The sequence below is a fragment of the Canis aureus genome, chromosome 18 (assembly GCF_053574225.1).
Source record: "Canis aureus isolate CA01 chromosome 18, VMU_Caureus_v.1.0, whole genome shotgun sequence".
In the NCBI taxonomy this organism is placed as follows: Eukaryota; Metazoa; Chordata; class Mammalia; order Carnivora; family Canidae; genus Canis; species Canis aureus.
In genome coordinates this window covers 8,689,896-8,711,410 of record NC_135628.1, presented here as the reverse complement: position 1 = coordinate 8,711,410, position 21,515 = coordinate 8,689,896, and the positions used below count along the sequence as shown (strand labels likewise).

Here is a 21,515-nt window from a genome sequence, read left to right as displayed (position 1 = left end):
AAATAAATGTCTTTGTCTTTTTTTCCGTTTGGAGAATTCAAAGAGCAGTACTCATCAAAGGAGAAAAGAATAAGCAGGAAGAGGAGAAATTAAAGGCTTAATGGCTACCATGTATTAGCATGCCAAAAGAAAGCCATTCACATGCTTTTTCTGCAACAATGTATTTTTTTAAAAAAACAGTTAAATTTGTCTGTTACTTCCATTTGGCAAATTATATTACACCAACCATCTATTGTAAATACTGTGTTCTATATCAGTGTTTGACATTCTTGGTTAAAAAATTAAGCTGTGGTGGTTTAAATATGTCTGATTCATGGATTCTGCATGTATCTTCATTTTTCTTTATTTTGTCTCAGTCTATGCATTATTTCAGTGCTTTAATCAAACATCTTCATGTGTGTTTGCAATGTTATTAAACAAGACAATGAGTGTCAAGATCCATAAGTTTCCCTGTGCTATGAGTTTTATGAAACATCTTGTCTCCAGGTCAGGCTTTTCTCATCTATTTACTCTGTCTTGGTGTGTTTAGTATCTATCTTTGGAGCTTTTCTAACACATATACATACCTTTGAAGGATGTTGTACATTCCTATTCAACCTTCTCTTCTTCTAGCTACTCTTCTTCATATACTCTTTCCTTGAAATCCAATTTTTGTAAATGAATAATTCTTATTTCCTTCAGGACCACCCAAAGTTACCTTTTCCTGTCTCCTTAGGCTTTACTTGAAAATAAAATATTATTCAAGACAAAAGAAAGTTTTTGACAGATTGCCCCAGTACTGGCACTTCAAGATTTTATAATAGGTAAATATTTAAAGACTTACAAAGTCAGGTCAGGGATTGACCTTCTACGCTGATTCCTTATGTGCAAATTTCTGTCATTCTTGTTTTCTTTATCTTATTTCTTCATTATAACTTATCTTTATCACACTTAAATATAATTCACTGACTTAAGCTTGAACAGAAGAAAAGTTATCCTGCCTATTTTATAACAACATCATATTTAAAACTTTTCTATAACATAGTTGTACATTTCATTTTCAGAAAATATTAGCAAGATCACATTTTCAATGTAAAAGACAAATCAAAGCTTGATAATTGAGAAATAAATTAAATCCATAAAAAATGAAATGGCTTTTATTTAAATTAACTGTAGCATCTAGAAATACCACTTGAAAACAGACAACAACCTGATATTATATAATAGGTAGCTTGGAGAAAAAAAAGATTTTATTTTATTCATTTATTTATTTTAAAGATTTTATTTATTTATTCATGACAGACACAGAAAGAGAGGCAGAGACATAGGAAGAGGGAGAAGCAGGCTTCATGTAGGGAGCCCGATGTGGGACTGGATCCTAGGACTCCAGGATCACACCCTGACCGAAAGCAGACGCACGCAACCCCTGAGCCACTGTGAGGCATCCTGAAAAAAATGATTTTAAACAAAATATTTATGGCTTAGCTGTCTCGGCTAAGTATATTTTAAAAATAAATGGATAGATATAAGACTAGTTATACATGATTCTTCTAAAATATATTTTGAAAAAGTAAATTGATCACTTTATCATGTAGTATTAATATATTTTAATGATAAAATTAATTGATTGATTGATTGATTATAATGCCCAGAAACATATATCTGAGGAAGCAGTTATAGAGCATATATAGAAGCATATATAGAGGAAGCAGTTTTTTAAAATCCCTAAAAAAGGATCTCCTCAAAACTTAAAAGATTTCAAAATGTGGCATTAGCCTATTAGTTTCTAACATTAAAATATATGTATCAATAGAACATTGAAACCTAACAATTCTTCTAAATCTGAATATTATAAAATCTGTATATGCCTTGATTTACCTTGGAACTAGTTTATTGGTTACATGATAGGTAAGATGAATTTCAAGCCAGAAATCTTGGCTCAGGCTTTCAACATGTATTATATTGACAAATGGAGAATCAGCCATTATTGAATAATATGTTTCTCAAAAGATATTAAGCCTAATTCTTGAATCTTTTGAATTTAAGAGATTCCACTAAAACTTTTAATTTGCTTAAGGACACTCCTATCTAGTTAATGCTTCCCAAACACTCTCAAATTAATTTTCCTCCTTCCCCCTCTTTTCTTCCTTCCCTGAAATCATTGATGGACACATTAATTCATTATTGATTTCTTGTTGATTGCATCCAAAGGCCAGGATCCATGCTAGATATTGGGAATGGAAAATTGAATAAGGAACATTTCTGCTTCTAACTATTACAGAGTAATTGACACTAGATTAGTTTTCATGCTGTAAGAAATCAAATAACTGCACAAAGTACATGACACCATTGTTTTCAGTTATTGGACAATGAACAGCATAAGATTGTGATCCCTGAAAAGAAAATTCATCAGATAATATCCCATAATCACCCTGGCTCTTTGCCTGGCAAAGATTAATCAACTATGGCACAATGAGATAAAGTCCAAGCAGAGCATGGAAGTCCTGCTTGGAAGAGATTCAAAATGGGGAAGATATAGTCACTGCAATGTGTGGGATAGGAAATGAGGGAGCAGTGTGGGGGAGGACATAGAAGTTTATATGTTCTAAACATGCATGAGATGAGACTACACAGAGAGTATTTGCAGTAAGATAGGGATTTAAACAAAGATTCTCAAGGTTGAACAATTTGGAGGCACATTATAGTTCTAGTCCAGAAAGAATGTTAACACTCCAGGCATCCAGATGAGGCAGCAGAAAGCCATGTCTTAAGAGCAAGACTCATGCTTTTAGAAAAAGTCTATTCTAGAGCTATCCTAATAAAACTGAAAACCAACAACCTTAAAGTCTGTATCTAATGTAATCATCTTTCAAATGTGAAAGAGGAATAAAGACTTTCTTGGACAAAGAGAAATTGAGGAAATTTGTTGCCTGTGAACTTGCCTTGCAAATGGTAAAAAGAAGTTCCTCAGAAAGAAGGAAAATAATAAGGACAAAACATTAGGCCTACATAAAGAAAAGGAGAATGCTAGGGAAGGAATAAATGAAGGTGAAATAAAATCTTTTTTATTTTTCTTAACTCATCTAACAGAACAGTTTGTTCAAAATAATAGTAGCAACAATATATTTGATGATTATAGCATATGAATAAGTGAAGCAAATGGCAGTAATATTAGACAGGAGGGATTAGGAATACTCTGTTATAAAGTACCCACACTATCCATGAAGCCATATGCTATTATTTGAAAGTGGACCTTGGATTGGATTAGTTGAAAATGTTTATTGAAAAAAAAAAAAGAAAGAAAAAAAAAAGAAAATGAATATTGTAAACTCTAGGGTAACCACTAAAAAAATTAAGAAGTCTTACTGATAGGCTAAAAGAGAAGAGAAAGGGTAATCGTATAACATGCACAGTTAAAAGCAGAGACCAGAGAAGGCAGAAAAGAAAGAAGAGGAAGAAGAAAGGGCAGGAGGAGGAGGAAGAAGAAGAAAAGAAAGAAGAGAAAGAATAAGAACAACAGCAGCAACAATAAGTGCAATGAATAGAAAACAGTTACAAAAATGATCAATATTTATCAGTAATCCCTTTATATGTGAATGGTCTGAGTACATCAATTAAAAGGCAGAAACTGTCAGAGTGGGATACAGAAACAAGACTGACTATATATTGTCTACAAGAAACCACTTTAAATAAAAAGATAATTTAAAGTAAAGCAATGGAGAAAGAGATACCACAGTTAACATCCATCAGAAGAAAGCTACAGTGGTCATATGAATCTCAGACAAAGCGGACTTCAGAGCAAAGGCAATTATCAGGGATAAAGAGCATCATTACATAATGATCAAAAGGGGTCAATTCTTTAAGAACACATAACAATCCTTACTGTCTACTTGCCTAATAACAGAACATCAAAATCTGAGGCAAAAATTGATAGAACTGCAGGGAGAAATAGACAAATCTATTATAGTTGGAAACGTCAACACCCCTATATTAGTAGTTGACGGTTCCAGCAGGCAGAAAATCGGTAAGAATGTAATTAAACAGTCCATCAATCAGTATATCTAGTGGACATACATAGGATACTTCATCCAACAACAAACAGCAGAACAAACAAACATCCTTTTCAAGGTCACATGGAACATTTACCCAGATCGACAGTATTTTGGCGAGCCAAATAAAACACACCTCAACAAATTTGAAAGAAGAAAATCAAACAAAGTAAGCTCTTAGACTACAATGAAATTAAAAGTAGAAATTAAATATTCAGAAAGAACTGGAAAATCCCAAAATATTTGGAGATTAAACAACAGACTTCTAACCATGGCTAAAAGAAGGCTCGAGAGAAATTTTAAAAATACTTAGAATAAAAATGAAATTACAACCTATCAAAATTTGTGGGATGCCGTGAAAGCAATAATTAGGGTGAATTTTATAGCACTGAATGAATTGCAGACAAGAAAGATCAATAATCAACAATTTAAGCTTCCACCTCAGGAAACTAGAGGAAGAAAAGTAATATAAACCTAAAGCAACCAGAAGAAACAATAAACATTGCAGCATAAATCAATGATATTGAAAACAAAAAATTAATAGAAAAAAATCAATAAAACCAAAGCTGGTTCTTGGAAAAGATCAATAAAATTGATAAAACTCTATTTAGCTGACAAGGAAAAAAAGAGAAGACACAAATTATTAATGCCAGAAATGAAAGAGAGGCTATCACTGCTTACCCCATAGACATTGAAAGGTTGTGTTTCTCTGGTGGAACCTTGAACGACACAGGTCCATAGATGTAAATTCATAGATGTATGCCAAATACAAGATACGAAAAAATACTCATCAAGATCAATAAAATGTTTGAGTTTGAGGAAGAACCTGGGATAGAGTTTGAATGTGGAAGTGGGTTTTGGTCTTATTAGCTAACAAAAGAAGATACTCATATATTTCTTGTACACTTAAACACTTTTCAAAGTAAAAGAACAGTTGAAAGTCTGGATTACTACCTACTCCATACTACACAAGCCAAAGGGGAAGTGTGCAAAACAAAGGTGAAAAGAAAAGCTTTCTGTCATTTCTGATCACATTATACACTTTTAGTAAGTGCTTGCAATACGCCAGCAAAGGTAGTGGGGCTAAAAAAAAAAAAAAAAGAGAGAGAGAGAGAGAGAGAGAGGGACAAAATGGTGTCTACTCTTCTGTAAGGGAGATGTCCTCATCAATACCATGTTTTGTGCATCTACTCTTATCCCCGGGAGTCATCATTTATCGAGCACTAACCAAATGCCAGGCACTGTTCCACCTGTTGGCTGTGTTTTACCTGTATTTTCCAGTCAGCTTTCAGAACAATAACACTCACGTAGGCATTGTTTTTATTATCCCTGTTTTTTTTTTTAATTTAATTTATTTATTCATGAGACACACACACACACACACACACACACACACACACAGAGGCAGAGACACAGGCAGAGGGAAAAGCAGGCTCCATGTAGGGAGCCTGACGTGGGACTCGATCCCAGATCTCCAGGACCACACCCTGGGCTGAAGGCAGCGCTAAACGCTGAGCCACTCGGGCTGCCCTATTAGCTCTGTTTTAATAGTAAGAGCCTAAGCACAGGCAGGTAGGGACTTGCTTCAGGCCGTCCAGCTAGAGGCTGGGAACCCAAACAAGCAGCCCGATCACGAAGCCTGACTTCTTAACCACAGAGCTTTGCTACCAGTACCGCCTTGTGGTCTTATTTGATCCTCATCAAAACTGGGCTAAGCGCCACCCACTATTATTTACAGATGGGGAGACCGCAGCCTGAAGAGGTCGTGGAATTGGTGTAGGTCACGCTGATAGACGGCAGAACCAGCCCTTTTTCCAGGATTCTTCTATATGAGGCTGTAGAAATAGATAATTGTAATAAAGTGTCGTAGAGGCTTGGATAACAAACACCTACTGGCTACTGGGCCTCTTTGTCTTCTGTCCCTTAGTCCTCCCTCCCCTTGCTCCTCCTTTTCTTATTTCTTGGCATAGATTTCCTCCTCCAACTCTTGATGGCTTCCTTCTCTGTCAGCCTTTCTCTCTCTCCTCTGTCTGCCTGCCTCTCTTACCCCACCCTTTCCAAATGCTCCCAAACTCCCAAGTTAAAAAACAAAACTCTTTAGTCCTCAGTCGAGGGAAGGGAAGGAGAGGAAGTGCTTATGCTCTTGTTTAAAGTCAGGTTTTTGACTATTGATCAATTATTGCCTGAAAAGTTAACGGTGTTGTCTTCCTGTCCACATCTCACAGTTAATATGGTTGCAGTGGTTTTGCATATGCATCTGTGTATCCTTCTACACAGCATATACAAGTGTTGATGGAATATTCCTTTTATTGGTAACGGTTGCCAGCTGGTGCCTGGGTGCTTATACTGCCTATGGCTCTTGAATCTCATGCTGAAACTTCATAATGAAACCCGAAAATCACAGAAGCATAAACACAGCTGCTTATGCCTATAAAGTAAGTGGTTTACAAGGGAAAGCATAATCAGTAGAATCTAGTGTTTAGTCAATTACATTAACAGCAGACAAATAGAAATCATATGTATTTGACAGGAGGCCATTTTAAGAAACTGTATATTTGTATGTTGCAAGCATAATGAGACATCTTAAATGTCATCCATTATTCATGAATTTGAATAAAATAAAAGGGCTTTCCCCTAAAGACAGAATATTAAGATTCTGTTAAAAATGTGAGGGTTTTGATTTTAGGAGCTCATTTTATTTCTTAAATTGGTTCAGAAGTGTTTGTTTTTTTTAAGTGATTACAACCAAAGAGATTTAATATCTCTTAAATATGCCAAAGATACCATGTCAGAAAACCTGTACGTTTGGGGATATCCAAGAGTGTAAAAAATACAATCTCTATCAGAACTTGAACTGGGTTGGGGGAGGGCCATAGAGAATTGTTGGACCCAGCAGAGTGAGGCAGGTGATTCGGGAAGTTACCTTGATTGATGGTAAAAGGTACTCAGTCAAGACAGGGAAACTTGTAGCAGTAAAGGTCAGAGGTCAAGCCAGAAAGCTCGAAAGAGTTGAGTTCCGGCCCTTGGGATTGGAACACACACGAGAGATATCACTGATAAAATGAAAAAGGAATCAGAAAGACCCGTGTGCCAGGACAAGAATGTATGGCTTTGGCTATTGGATTTGGGACTCAAGGCATGGGACTGGTACAAGGACCATTTCCAGGACGTCCAGACATAAGGTAGTGTAGTCATTTCATTTCTTAAATTCTACTGATTAGGTGCTGTTTTGAGAGCCTGGAGTGGGGCTGAGTCTTCAAGTTCCAGGAATTGTGTGTTCATTGTAAGGTCTGTGCAGAATGGGGGAATACAAGTTCCAAATGATATTTTACTAATCTGGTATAATTACAATGGTGATAAATCAATAAAGTTCCAGTGAGAACAACCAGTTGTTATGAATTTCACAAAGCATTTCTCAAAGCGTTTCTAAATTTTAATTATTATGGGACTGGGAGTCCTTAAAGTCTCTGTTAATAAATAATAGGTAATAAGTGGATAAGATACATGGGTTGTGTAATTAGAAGAGATCCCCAAAAGACTGCATGAATCAGTTGCATCAGAATCACCCGGTGGTGCTTTCAGAGCAGCTTCCCTGGCCCTTAGGCTGTCTATGAAGTCGGCATCTGAGAATAGAGCCTAGGAATCTGATTTTCTTCAAACTCCCCTTTAAAACCTTGTCAGATTTATTCCACAGAGAGCGTTTCAAGTCCTGCAAAGAATTTAAGAATTTTTAATTTTTGTTATCTCAAATAGTTGAAGCATCCTTCCCTCTTTAATGGTATCTTGTATTTACATGAATACAGTTCCTTGTTCTACTGGGACACATAGCTTTAGCTCAGTGCCCCTCAGAATTATCATGAATTCCAATTTCATAAGTCTAAAATTGATGACTTTTAATTCCAGAAAACCGTCCCTCTCAAATCCTCCTTTCCTCTGCAGTTTATGGTCCCCCCGTGGGGTACATCTTCTCTTGAAGACCGTGTGCTTAGAACAATCCCAACTGTATCTTTATTTTGCGTACTTCATTCCTTACTATCTTCCCTGTCATGCTGAAGGGAGTTTTGTCTGGTGTAGTAGAGATGTGAGAAGACTTGATCCAGGTCACCAGTCAGATTATTGCCCCCCAGGGTATAGATGAAGACATAGAGGTGCAGAAGACTTGGCCACCTAAGGAGGCTTCTTGCCACCAAACCTCTTAGCAGGTCTCTCTGCCTAGCTGAGGATGGTTTCCGAGTATGCTCATGGTCCCTAGCAGTTATTCCAGACTTGTGGAGAGGAATCGGGACTGGAATCCTGGTTTTGCCTCCGGGACTAGCCTGCTATGCGGCCTTACCTAAATAGCATCATTTCTCTGGGTTCTAGTTGCTTGTAGTAGTAAAGAGCTAGGGTTCAAATGCTGACTCCACTTCTATAGATATAAGTTGGGGCAAGTTATTTAGCACCTAGTGCCTCAGTCTCCTCATTTATAAAGCAGAGATGGTCAAAGGACCCATCTCAGAGAGTTGTGGCACTTTACTCAGATTGCCTATTCTCTCTCTTTTTTTTTTATGATAGTCACAGAGAGAGAGAGAGAGAGAGAGAGAGAGAGAGGCAGAGACACAGGCAGAGGGAGAAACAGGCTCCATGCACCGGGAGCCCGACGTGGGATTCGACCCCGGGTCTCCAGGATCACGCCCTGGGCCAAAGGCAGGTGCTAAACCTCTGCGCCACCCAGGGATCCCCAGATTGCCTATTCTTAATACAGTGGCACAAAGTTAGATTTTCTATAAATGTTAGCTATTGTATTTATGAAGAAGTGGGATAATAGATGTGAGAAACACTTTGAAATGGTTTAAAGTGCAGATGTAGACAAGAAGGTAAGTGAGAAAGATGATACAGTATTAGCTATCTTAACGCTGTGCATCAAAGTAGTAGCTTAAAAACTGACCTACCCCAAATTAATTATATTATCTCCCAGTTTCTGAAAGTAAGTTTTTTGGCTTAGGATCCCAGCTACCAGGAGCTCGGCTAACCCGAAGAGGGAGCTGAGCTGTTAGGTTTTGGTGTAGCCAGTAAAACATCAGGACAAGATGGAAGCAACTGAAGCCTTCAATCACTTATGGCCATACTATAAGAGGCTAAAACCAGAGGAGGTGAAGGCTGCCCCCAGTTCCATTTTGCCACATGGAACAACATGCCTATTATGGGGGAAGAAGTGGTAGAAATAAGAGCTAGGGGTGGAGCATGGGGTACTTGGTCTGAGAGGGGGAAAAAGTGTCTTCAAGGTCCTCCCCCAATGAGGAGGCCTCCAAAGAGTCCCTTTGGCTGAAGGTTGCCTGAGCTGGAATTGCTAATATACATGAGAGCCTGGCTGACCAGACGAGCTTGAGTCCTTGACTGAAGCTCCCTTCGGAAACATTAACCTATTGGCTGTGCACCAAATTGAGTTTGCAGAGGGCAGTGTTTCCCCATGAGGCCTGCCAGGTAAAGACCTTGTAATTGCCTGTGGTCAGGCCTGAAAAATCACACACAGGTTTTGCATCAGGAGCTGGACTCCTCAGCCAGCCCAGATGAGATCAGCTGTGGGGGCAGTGCCAGGCTGCATGGACAGGGCAGGCTCAGAAGTGGGCAGCTGAAGCAAGGACCTATAGCCCAGTTAGATAAAAGCTAGAGGGGAAATGGAAGGCAGGATCAAACGGATCAGATCAAACAGACATGTGTAGACATAGGAGGCAAACAAAGTGAGCAAATATCTGAGGGCCAAGAGTAATTCCAGTATCCAGAATCCAGGCCCAAGAGTCGCTCAGTGTGAGGTGCTGGGACCAGCTGTGTGTCACCTGAGAAACTTATAAACACTCTAGACCCCCCACCCTCAGTTTCTCACTAGTTTTAACATAAAACCAGGACCTTTAAAAAACATTTTTAGCAAGTTCCCCTGTGATCTTAATGCATACAACAATTTGAGTACCACTATGAAGAGGTCAGCCATGAGGAGGAGAGACTGGGCAACCACAGGGTCAGGCCATAGGCACTGAATGAACACTGTGCCCTCTCCCCTTGGCTTTGTTCCCCTTTTTCAGATGGGAATATTCTGTCTTTGGTTAGATCTAGCCTAGAAATATACACACACAAGGTAGTTGGGAGTGGCTTTAAAAAATTTAAGATGTTAGGGGCACCTGGATGGTTCAGTTGGTTAAGTGTCTGACTTCAGCTCAGGTCATGATCCTGGATGAGCTCTGAATTGAGTGGGGCTTTAAGATCAGCAGGGAGTCTGCTTCTTCTTCCCCTTCCCCAACTTGTGCTCTTTCTCTCAAGTAAGTAAATAAGATCTTTTTTTAAAAAATGCAAGACTTGGTAATGAAGAACAGGTGTGGCTCTTAAGAGTGGTCCTTAGTAATTGCACCAGGCCAAGCACCAAGGCTGGTCTTCACCTTCTCTGTGGCATTGACCTGTGAACTAGAAGGGCTGCTTCTCACACATGATCTGCACCCCTTGTGGCAGGTTGATGAGAACTATAGAGCTTGACTTGATTAATCCACTTCAACCTCTTAGGAATATTTCAGATTTCATTGAACTCACAATGATGCTAAAGAAAAGATTGTGTTGTATTTCTAAAAAAGCCATCTGGACTTCAGTGGTCCTCTGAGATAGAGTTCATTGTTTGAGTGGTGAGTGATTATGGTCACCAGTCATGATCCAGTGAATGAGCAGTTAATAAAGTGTGCAAATCCTAATGACCAGTACCTGAGCAAGAGCGGGGAATCAGAACTGAAAAAGTCACAGCTTTCGTTCTTGGTAACATGCTAGAGTACCATCAGCATTTGATATTTGTGTCTTCCATCCCTACTGGCCACAACCAACAGTCCAGAAAATTCTGGAAAAAGCATTCACCAAAATCTAAAGGTCTTTAGGATCTTAAAAAGCCCAATGGCATAGCCTTAAGAAATGTGGATGAGACTTGTGTTCATCTACTGATTGTTTTCTGACCAGATCAAATGTTACACAGAGGTCCACTTTAGTGAAGAGAAAGGTTTCATACTAAAGAAAGAGTGGGGATCCATTTCTAGCATTAATATTGGTCAGCTATTCTGATAAACCATTTTGCCGAAATACACATAAGTCCTAAATGACAAATATACTTTTAAAAATGGCTGAGTTTGCAAGGAAGAGTCCCAAGAACTAAAAGAAAAAACTGTGAGTTGAAATCAGGGTGGCAAGTGAACACAGAAGCCCGACTATCCTGGAACAAAGACTGATGGTGGGAATCTGGAGTACCGGGTTTTATAATTGTTAAGGAAATGAAAGGGTAAGACCTGTGGCCGTGAAAATGAAGGAAATAGAACTTGAAATGTATATATAAAGTCATAACCTATTGAAAGGGCTATGTGATCTCCACAAAATTGTGTGTTAGAGAAATATCCGACACTCAACAGAGAGCAGCTAAGTGGAAATCTGCCTGGGTTGTAGCACTGGGCTGAAAACAACATTATCATCTCATCTGAGTGTTTTTAACCTTATCCATTTGTGACTTTGGGGTTTTAATGTTATTCTGCATTGAATTTATACTACCCACAAGCAGGAAAATCCCAAACTGGAAAATAAGGTAGTCCTGGATTGAAAGTATTCCCTGGTCCCTGACATAAGCAAATAATAATCCTAGAGAAAGCATCTCTTACTTGAGGCCTTCAGGATTCCAATATATTTGATTAAAGCAAATAAAAATTCCCAGTGAAAAATTGCCAGACATAAGAAAACAACTCTAATGAGTGAAAGCCAGCAAACATGACAAACAATAGGTCTAGATCATAAGGAATTCAGAAAAAGGAATTATCTAATGTTGACTATAAAAAAGCTATTTTTAAAAATGAATGAAAAAATGCAAAAATTAAATATTAGCAAATGGAATCCAATACCACACTAAAAGGCTAATATATCATGACCACATGAGATTTATTCTAGGAATGTTGGTTTAATATTAGGAAATTTAGTAATATCCTAATACCATATTAATAGTTGGAGATGGACATACACTTTTTAAATAGCCTTATTGCGATATAATTAACCTACAATAAATAGTACATATTTAAACTGGATAATTTGGTAAGTTTTGGCACATATGCACCCCTATGAAACCAGCACCGAGGTCAAAACAATAAGCACCTTCAAAAGTTTCCTTGTGCCACTTTGTGATCCTTTCTTCTTTTTCCTTTTTGTGACCTCTCTACAACTTAGTGTGACTACTTTATGTGCCATAGATTAGTTTGCATTTTCTAGAATTTTATGTAAGTGGAATCATACAGTATATGCTCTTATTTTGTCTGGCTTCCATTCTGCATAATTTTATCAAGCTTCATCCATGTTGGTGCATGTATCAGTAATTCATTTCTTTTTATTGCTGAATGTTCCAATGGTTGGCTCACTTGAAAAAAATCACTGGTAGGTTCTCTCCCCTTGAATAAGCCCTAGAAATTTTGCAGCTGAAGAACAATAAAAGAGAGGAAAAGACCTCTACTTCTTGAGATTTAGCTCAACAGCCATAGGTCTGTGTGGATTCACATCAATAATCCTTAAGTTTGGATCATCCCATGGGAGTGACTAAAGCTCTTATTGGAAGTGGGCCTGTGAATCTAACTTGTTTTAGTTTGTGACTGCAAGGAGGCAGAAAACTGGCCAGTGTGCTGGGCTTCCAGGTGTTTGCACTAATGTGCACGTTGGGGAATTGAGCCACAATGTGAGGCCTTTCTTTTGATCTGTTTGGAAAAAGTCAATTCACTCCAGCTAGGGTTGGGTCCCTCTTTATCATGGGAGCCCAGAAAGAAAATAACTCAGCTCTTCACTGAAGATTATATTTCATGGGGAGAGAGAAAACTGCTTTGAAATCGGTAATAATTAATTACTGCCCACTAGTATGCCCATTATTCCTTGGATTATTATTTTTTTTTATGCAAAATGCTCGGGGTGGGCAGGAGGAGGAAATCCAGGACAGGAAGCAAGAGGAAAGTTCAAGAGGACTTCTACCTCATCAAAGATACAGAAATCTGTGGGTCCATGGCAATTTCCTCAACTGTCTTTCATGCAAGGGTGAAGGCAGCAACAGATGGAACTGTAGAGACAGGAGGGTAGGACCAGAGAAACTGCCACAGGGTCTGAATAAAGAGTATGGAATCAAGGGATAGAATAGTTCAGAGGTAAAGTCCAGTGGTCACCCTGACCTGATAGTCCAGGAAGCATTGAGAGAGGCCTAGAAAAACCCTGGCTGAGGGTCAGGAGGACAAACTTGGAGTGGAAGTAGAGAATAATCATCAGGGGTGGGAAAGGAGACTGAGATCTAGTGTACGACCATGTTAGGAAAGGTAAGAATGACTGATAATGGAAAAAGTAAATAAGAAATTTTCAGACTTGAAAGATGTATTAGCAGGGGCACCTGGGTGGCTCAGTGGTTGAGCGTCTGCCTTTGGCTCAGGTCATGATCCTGGGGGTCTAAGGATCAAGTCCCACATCAAGCTGCCCATGAGGAGTCTGCTTCTCCCTCTGCCTATATCGCTGCCTCTCTCATGAATAAATAAATATTTTTTTTTTTTAAAAAGGAAAAAGATGTATTAGCAAGGGTGTTTGCCATCTCTGGTCTTGGAACATACTCCCTTCTAACCCACACTTAAACTGTTCTCAAGCAGGCTGTCACAGAAGCAAAAGAAAAGAGTTGTGGAGGAATGTAGTGACAGAAGGGAAACTGACTTGAAGGGCATACTCGGCATTCCTGACAAAGCAATTCTATGCTTAAACAAATTTTTTGAATAGTGGCTCTTCTAGTCCCTTAAAAATAATTTGTATATACAGAATTTCTGCTTAGTAGCCAATGTAACCTATTGTAAAATAATACTTGTACTTCCCACATTGCTGTCATCCCCACCCCGCAGGATCTCAAATGCAGCTAAACGTGAACCACATTTGCAAGTGGTCACAGCAGCGGCAGCAGCCAACGCTCCTCTGGCTTGCTTTGTGTCAGAGGCTGTTCTGAATCCTTCCCAAACATTAATTTATTTAATTCTCACAGCAGTCTTATGAGGCAAGCATCATTATTCCCATTGTATAGGGTAGCCTGTTTGCATTTCACTGGGCTAACAATGCATTCATTAGACCAACAGTATTTTTTGCTAAGATCATGTAATAAGTGTGTTAATAATATTTGGGAGGGATGCCTGGGGTCCTCAGCGTTTGAGCATCTGCCTTCGGCTCAGGGCATGATCCCCGGGTTCTGGGATCGAGTCCCACATCGGGCTCCCTGCAGGGAGCCTGCTTCTCCCTCTGCCTGTGTCTCTGCCTCTCTCTCTGTGTCTCTCATGAATAAATGAATAAAATCTTTAAAAAAAAATACTATTTGGGAAAATTTAAAATCTGTTCAACTAATGATATAAAATCAGTTATGCTAATAATCACATTTATTCAATGACCTTTATTTACTAGAGATTTTTAGGCAGTCATGTACTGATAAGAGGGTCTCAAGCAGAGTGTAGCTGTAATCTCTATCTTTGGAAAAGAAATAATTTTTCATGATTAGGAAAGAAATGTTTAGCCATTATAGACACAGCAAAAGGTTCTATGGGGTTTCTCTTTTTCTTTACTGTAACTCTCAGTGACTTCTGATTTTTCCACTTTTGGTGACAATTTATATTGACTACCTAAGACAGTTTTCATTCTAACAAGCACATTGTCCTAGAAAATAACATTGAGACATGGATATAATAAGCACATTACATTTTAAATTAATTGTCATAGAAGATAAGATAAATAATTCTTGGGGTGTCCAACTCTTGATTTTGGTTCAGGATCAAGGTCATGAGATCAAGCCCTGCATCAGGCTCTGCTCTATGTGTGGAGCCTGCTTAAGATATTCTCTCTCCCTCTGCCCCTCCTCATGTGCTCTCTCTGTCTCTTAAAAAAAAAAAAAAAAAAAAAAGTAATTCTAAAAATGAAACTGGTTCTAAACTGGTTTGACCAGTTTGGTTTTTAGAAGTTTTGCATCTTTAAAAATGGTCATGCTATGAGAAGATACAATTTTTAAGAATTTTTATTAAGGACAAATTACATGTAAAATGTATACATTCAAACTCATTTGATCAGTACAAGGATGCTGAGGACGCCCATGTTCATGTAAAAAGAATAATACAAAATGTCTAAAGGCAGTGTTTTCTTCCCCCACAATAAATTAAGTTAACTAATATGTCAAGTGTATGTGGGAGATGGCCAAACTTCTTTCTGCTCTGGATGCATTAAGAAGAGGGAGAAATAGGAGAGTGGATTTCTTCAAGAAGCAGAAGAAGGAAGACTTTGTCATGAAGACAGGTGGAGAAAACAGCTGACTTAATAAAGGACCTAGACGTACCTTTCTGGCTAAAAGTATATCCTATTGGCCTAATGGGACCTGACAGGATGAGTAAAGCATTAAATCTCCGTCTTCCATGACAACTCGGCAATACAGCCAGGTTGCACTTTAGACTTTAACCATTTTCCTAATTTCTTCCTTCCCACTTCTGAAAGGAGTGGGGAGAGAGGAATAAGGGACACAGGACACAGGACAAAGGGTTGAGGATTCCGGTAGGACATGGCCAAGCGGAATGCACGTGGGAGACCCTGGGACCTAAACACTGTCAGGACCCCTTTTGAGCGTGGACTACACAGGATCTCATTCATCTCAACGTGATGAGAATGATCACGAAGTGCTTTGGCAAGCAAGTCAGCGGGACGCCAGGCCTTGATCTTCCTTTTCCACCCTCCCGCCTTCTCCAGTAGAGTTTGGCATTTTCCTGAGAGCATCTCTTCTGTTGACTCCCACATTTTAAATTCCAACCCAAACCTCTCTTCTGAGCTACAAATCTATATAATTAATCTGCCTATTCAACATCTCCATTTGTATATCTCTTGAGGCATCGGTCTGCAGTAGTGAACAAAATAAGCAAAAACCCTGTCTTTGTGGAATTCATTTTCTAGCCCATCCTCAGTATGTCCCAAACTGAAGCCATATGCCCGAAATCTACCCAAGCCAGTCAGTTGCTCTGGCTAAAAACCACATCTTACTGTGGACACCTGGGCGGCTGAGTGGTTGAGTGTCTGTCTTCGGCTCAGGTCATAATCCCAGGGTCCTGGGATCGAACCCTGCATCGGGCTCTGCCTATCTCTGCCTGCCTCTCCCTCTGCCTATCTCCCTGCCTTCTCTCTGTGTCTCTCACGAATAAATAAATAAATCTTTAAAAACTACATCTTACTAGCTTTACCTCTAAGGTATTATTCTTCTTTGGCGCCAGCACATGGATCCAAGAAATCCGTCATTTCTCTCCTGAGCATCTGCAAAAGCTCCTAACTGGCCTCCCTTCATCTACTTATATTCTCCACCCTAAGCTAGAATGGGTACTTTATTTCATTTTCTAAGAGGGATCCTTTTAAACTGCACATCTGCTCATGATGTGTGTGTGGGGGGGTGGATCATGACATTCCCCTGCTTAAAATTTTTTCAAATGCAAATTTGAATGACCTGGCTCCTGTTCTCCTCCCCAGCTTTTGCCTCTTGACTCCGAGTTACAGCACAGTGATTTTTCAGTGCATTCTTACCTATGCCAACGTGTTTTTTTTTTTGCCACTTGAGTGATATTCATCATGTCCCATTCTCACTCCACTCATTTTCAGATCTCAGGATGAACACCATTTGTTCTAGTCTCTAAGTCCTGCCATATCACCATAAGACCCCTTATGTATATATTCCTAGTACTTTTTTTCTTTATGGTTGCTAACAATGGAATTACTTACTTAGGTGATGATCTGCTTACTGTCTGTCTCCACCATTAGACTGTAAATGCCATCAGAGCAAGAACTGTACCCATCTTTCTCACCACAGACTTGCAGAGAGATCATAGTGGAAATAGTGGCCACTCAGTAAGTATGTACTGTACTTGTTAAATATAAGGAAAAGTTCTAACTCCCTCAATTAAGCTACAATTACAACACATCAATGAGAAATAAAAATTCACCATGAAGGGGGTGATTATGGAAAAGGAAGGAGTACTAGTGGGCTAACTAGAGAAAAATAATGTAAATAAAACCTTTACTGTCAAGGTGAAAACAGTGTATTAATACAAATGTTAAAGGGGGAAATTAATGTTGCTATGGAATGAGAGTGATAGGAATAAAGAAAAAACATAGTAGCAGTTCCAACCTGGAAAGATTGATGGTGGAAATGTCACTATGGATGGGATCTATAAAAGGATCCTGCAAACCTCCCATCCTACACTAAATGTCTTGGAAACTGTGATCTCCCTACACTCAGATATTTAGATGTAGTTGAATAGAGTTGTGTAGAGAATAGCAGAAAATGTAAACTGGAATGAGTGAGAAGCTATGCAGCTGGTAAATAGAGAAAGAAGAAAATACTGAATAGTCTTCATGAAGGTTGATTCCCATGATGACTTTTAACAAATGCTTTAGAAGAGATAAATACTTCACTGAAAAGCCTCAAGGTTGGGAATGGCCTAGTGCATGTAGAACATAAACATCTTCTGCATATAACTCCTTTAGATTTCATATTTCAAAAGAATAGACTGGGCCAAAATTACTTGCTGTGCAATAATGATTTCATAAGGAGAACGTGTTGTCTCAGGGTCTAGAACCTTCTACATTATTCAGAAACCTTCTGAAACTTTTATTTTTCAACCTCAAATGATAAAGTTTATCTTGTTTTGGGAAGAGAAGGTGCATCTGTATTTCTGAGAGCTTGTTCTGTAATAAAAGTAAACCAAGATAAACAGGTTTACATATTGGGAACATGCAGACTATGTTTGCCACATTTTAATTTAAAAATGCGAAGTTAAACATTCCGAATATGCTCCATGTTAAATATTATATCAATATATCAAGTGCTACTGATACTGGGCTCCTAGGTCAATGTTCAAAATACTTATGAAATCTTCATTTGCATTTATTAATAAATTGCTTTTCTTTCAAAGACACTTCATAATATTGCACTGTCACCTTTTCTTGTTAGTTAAGCTATGAGAAGAGGGTCTGCATAGAATTCTAGTTTCCTATTCCTGTAAAAGACCTAAGCTTGAATAAAAATGTATCTTCCTTTTCTTTCTGTTATGTGGTCAGTGTTAACAATACACAGAACTACTTTTTGAAAGGTAATTCTTAGTCACTCTGAAAAAGTTTGGCAGTTTCTTTAAGAACCGAATATGCAACTACCATCCAGTCCAGCAGTTATGCTCTTGTGCATTTATCTCAGAGAAATAAAAACTTCTCATATAAAAACTTATAAATGAATTTCTAAATAGCTTTATTCATCATAGCCCCAAACTAGGAAATAACCAAATATTCTTCATTAAGTGAGTGGTTAAACAAACTGATACGTTTATACCGTGGAATACCACTCAGAAATAAAAAGAATGGCTTATTGAGAGGTATGTAAAAACTTGAATTCATCATCGGGGAATTACACTTATTGAAAAAAGGCCCATCCCAAGAGGTTGTGTACTATGTATATGATTCCATTGTATAACACTTTTGAAATCATCAGATTATAAAAGCGGAGGGAGGACACATCAGTGGTGGTTGGGGAGCAGACAGGAGATGGGGGAAGGAGAGGGGCAGGAGATTCAGTAGCAAAGGAGTGGAGTGTGGTTATCAAAAGGCAACATAGGGATCCTTGTCTTGATGAAAATACACTGTATCTTTGTTTATCCATTCACTAGCCACTGGACATTTGGATTATTTCCAGTCTTTGGCGACTGTGGATAAGATTGCTATGCATATTCATGTACAAGTCTTTGTATGGATCTAAGGTTTCAATTTCTTGGATGGGTATCTTGGGGCAAAATTGCTAGATAATTGTAAATTACCTATAGCAATAGTTGTGTTTAACTTTTGAAGTCATTGCCGCAATGTTTTCCAAAAATGCGTCATTTTACATTCCCACCAGCGATCTAAGAGCATTCCAGATTTTTTTTTTTATATATACTTGCTAACACCTGAATTGCTGTATGAGTTCTAGCAATTTTGGAGTGAAATCTTTTGGGTTCTCCTATTCAGTATAATGTCATCTGCCAAGAGTGAGAGTTTGACTTCTTCGCCAATTTGAATACTTTTTAATTCTTTTTTACTGTCTGATTGCTGAGGCTGGGACTTCTAGTACTATGTTGAATAACAGTGGTGAGAGTGGACATCCCTGTCCACTGACCTTAGGGGAAAAGCCCTCAGTGTTTTCCCATTGAGAATGATATTCTCTGTGGGCCTTCCATTGATGGCTTTTATGATATTGAGGCATGTTCCGTCTATCCCTACACTCTGAAGAGTTTTAATCAGGAAAGGATGCTATATTTTGTCAAATACTTTTTTCTGTATCAATTGGGAGGATCATACGGTTCTTGTCTTTTCTTTTATTAATGAGATCTATCATGTTGATTGATTTCCGAGTGCTGAACCACCCTTGCATCTCAGGGATAAATCCCACTTGGTTATGGTGAATAATCCTTTTAATGTGCTGTTAGATCCTATTGGCTAGTATCTTGGTGAGTATTTTGACATCCGTATTCATCAGGGATATTGGCCTGTAACTGCCCTTTTGGATAGGGTCTTTGTCTGGTTATGAGATCAAGATATGCTGGCCTCAGAGAACAAGTTTGGAAGGTTTTTTTTCCATTTCTATCTTTTCAAACAGCTTCAGTAGTATAGGTTTTATTTCTTTTTTAAATGTGTGGTGGAATTCTCCCGGGAAGCCATCTGGCCCCGGACTCTTGTTTCTGGGAGGTTTTTGCTGACTCCTTCAATTTACTTTCTAGTTATTGGTCTGTTCAGGTTTTCTCTTTCTTCCTGTTTCAGTTTTGGTAATTTATAGGTTTCCAGGAATGCATGCATTTGTTTCAGATTGCCTAATTTGTTAGCATATAGTTGCTCATAATATTTTCTTAAAATTCTTGTATTTCCTTGGTGTTGGTTGTGATCGCTCCTCTTTCATTCATGATTTTATTAATTTGAATTTTTTCTCTTTTCTTTCTTAATAAGTCTGGCTCTAGGGGTTTATCTACCTTATTAATTCTTTCAAAGAACAAGCTCCTAGTTTCATTGATCTGTTCTGCTGTTCTTCTGGTCTTCATTTTGTTGAGTTATGCTCTAATCTTTATTATTTCTCTTCTCCAGCTTGGCTTAGGCTTTATTTGCTATTCTTTCTCCAGCTGCTTTAGCTGTAAGGTTACCTTGTGTATTTGTGATTTCCCTAAATTTTTGAGGGAGGGTTGTATAAACTCTAATTTATCTGATATGAGGATTGCTACCCCAGCTTTCTTTTGAGGACCATTTGAATGGTAAATGGTTCTCCACCCCTTCACTTTCAGTCTGGAAGTGTCCTTAGGTCTAAAATGAGTCTCTGGTAGACAGCATATAGATGGGTCTTGCTTGTTTATCCAGTCCGATACCCTGCGTCTTTTGATGGGATCATTTAGCCCATTCACGTTCAGAGTAACTATTGAAAGATATGAATTTAGTGTCATCATAATACCTATTCAGTCCCTGTTTCTGTGGACTGTTTCTTTGGGCTTCCTCTTCCTTTCATAGGGTCCCCCTTAATATTTCTTACAGAGCCAGTTTGGTGATCACATATTCTTTCATTTTCTGCCTATCTTGGAAGCTCTTTATCTCGCCTTCTATTCTGAATGACAGGTGTCTGTGGAGAAGTCTGCTGTTAATCTGATATTTCTCCTCCTATATGTTAAGAATCTTTTGTCCTGAGCTCCTTTCAGGATTTTCTCTTTATCACTGAAGTTTGTAAGCTTCACTATTATATGTCGGAGCATCTCCTTGTGGACGCTTAGTTGTTTTTCTGTTTCTCAGCTTCCTTCTTTTCCATCAACTTGTTTTCTATGTCACTCTTCTGCCTCATTTACCCTAGCTGTTAGAGCATCCAGTTTAGACTGCATCTCAGAGTATTTTTAATTTCAGCCTGATTAGATCTCATTTCTGCACTAAGAGATTCTCTAGAGTCTTTTATGCTTTTTTTCAAGTCCAATTAGTAACTTTATAATTATAATCCTGAATCTTACTTAAATCCTTTTTCATTAGATCTGTGGTAGAGTATTACCTCTGGTTCTTTCTTTTGTGGTGAATTCTTCCTTCTAGTCATTTTGTCCAGTGCAAAATGGCTGTATGAATGAGCAGAGTCAAAAATATCAACCATGACCCAAGCAAAATACACACTAGGCCATTATGAAGAGGCCAGGGGCCAAAAAATAGAAGAAAAAAGACCAAGAAAAAGGAAAAGCAAGTTAAAAAAAGAGAGGGAAACAACAACAAAAAAAAAGGGGAGGGGACATGAGTGGGGAAGAGAGAATATAATCTCACAGAGTGGACCAAAATAGTGATCCCCTTGGTTCTGAGTCTATTTTGGTCAGTATGTTAGAAGGTACTAAATTCTAAAATTAGGGATGCCTGGGTGGCTCAGTGTTTGAGCGTCTGCCTTTGGCTCAGGGC

The 21,515-nt window shown here is 38.5% G+C and overlaps 1 protein-coding gene across 25 annotated transcripts in view; it reads left to right on the top strand.

Annotated features, from left to right (window-relative positions):
- LOC144288551 (uncharacterized) overlaps positions 1–21,515 on the top strand; it is a 200,659-nt gene that overhangs the window by 67,848 nt on the left and 111,296 nt on the right. For 8 of the 25 annotated variants that reach the window (XR_013356487.1, XR_013356490.1, XR_013356486.1 and 5 more), the window contains one exon: positions 16,848–16,934. The exons of 10 other annotated variants lie outside the window; for them this stretch is intronic. Coding sequence is in view for 3 of the 15 variants with exons in the window: in XM_077856126.1 (XP_077712252.1) it covers positions 16,848–16,934 (87 nt within the window). In the remaining 12 variants the exon portion in view is untranslated. Of the gene's footprint in view, positions 1–16,812; positions 16,935–21,515 lie in introns of all 25 variants that reach the window. 7 more of the 25 variants (XR_013356485.1, XR_013356488.1, XR_013356496.1 and 4 more) reach the window with 1 other exon arrangement.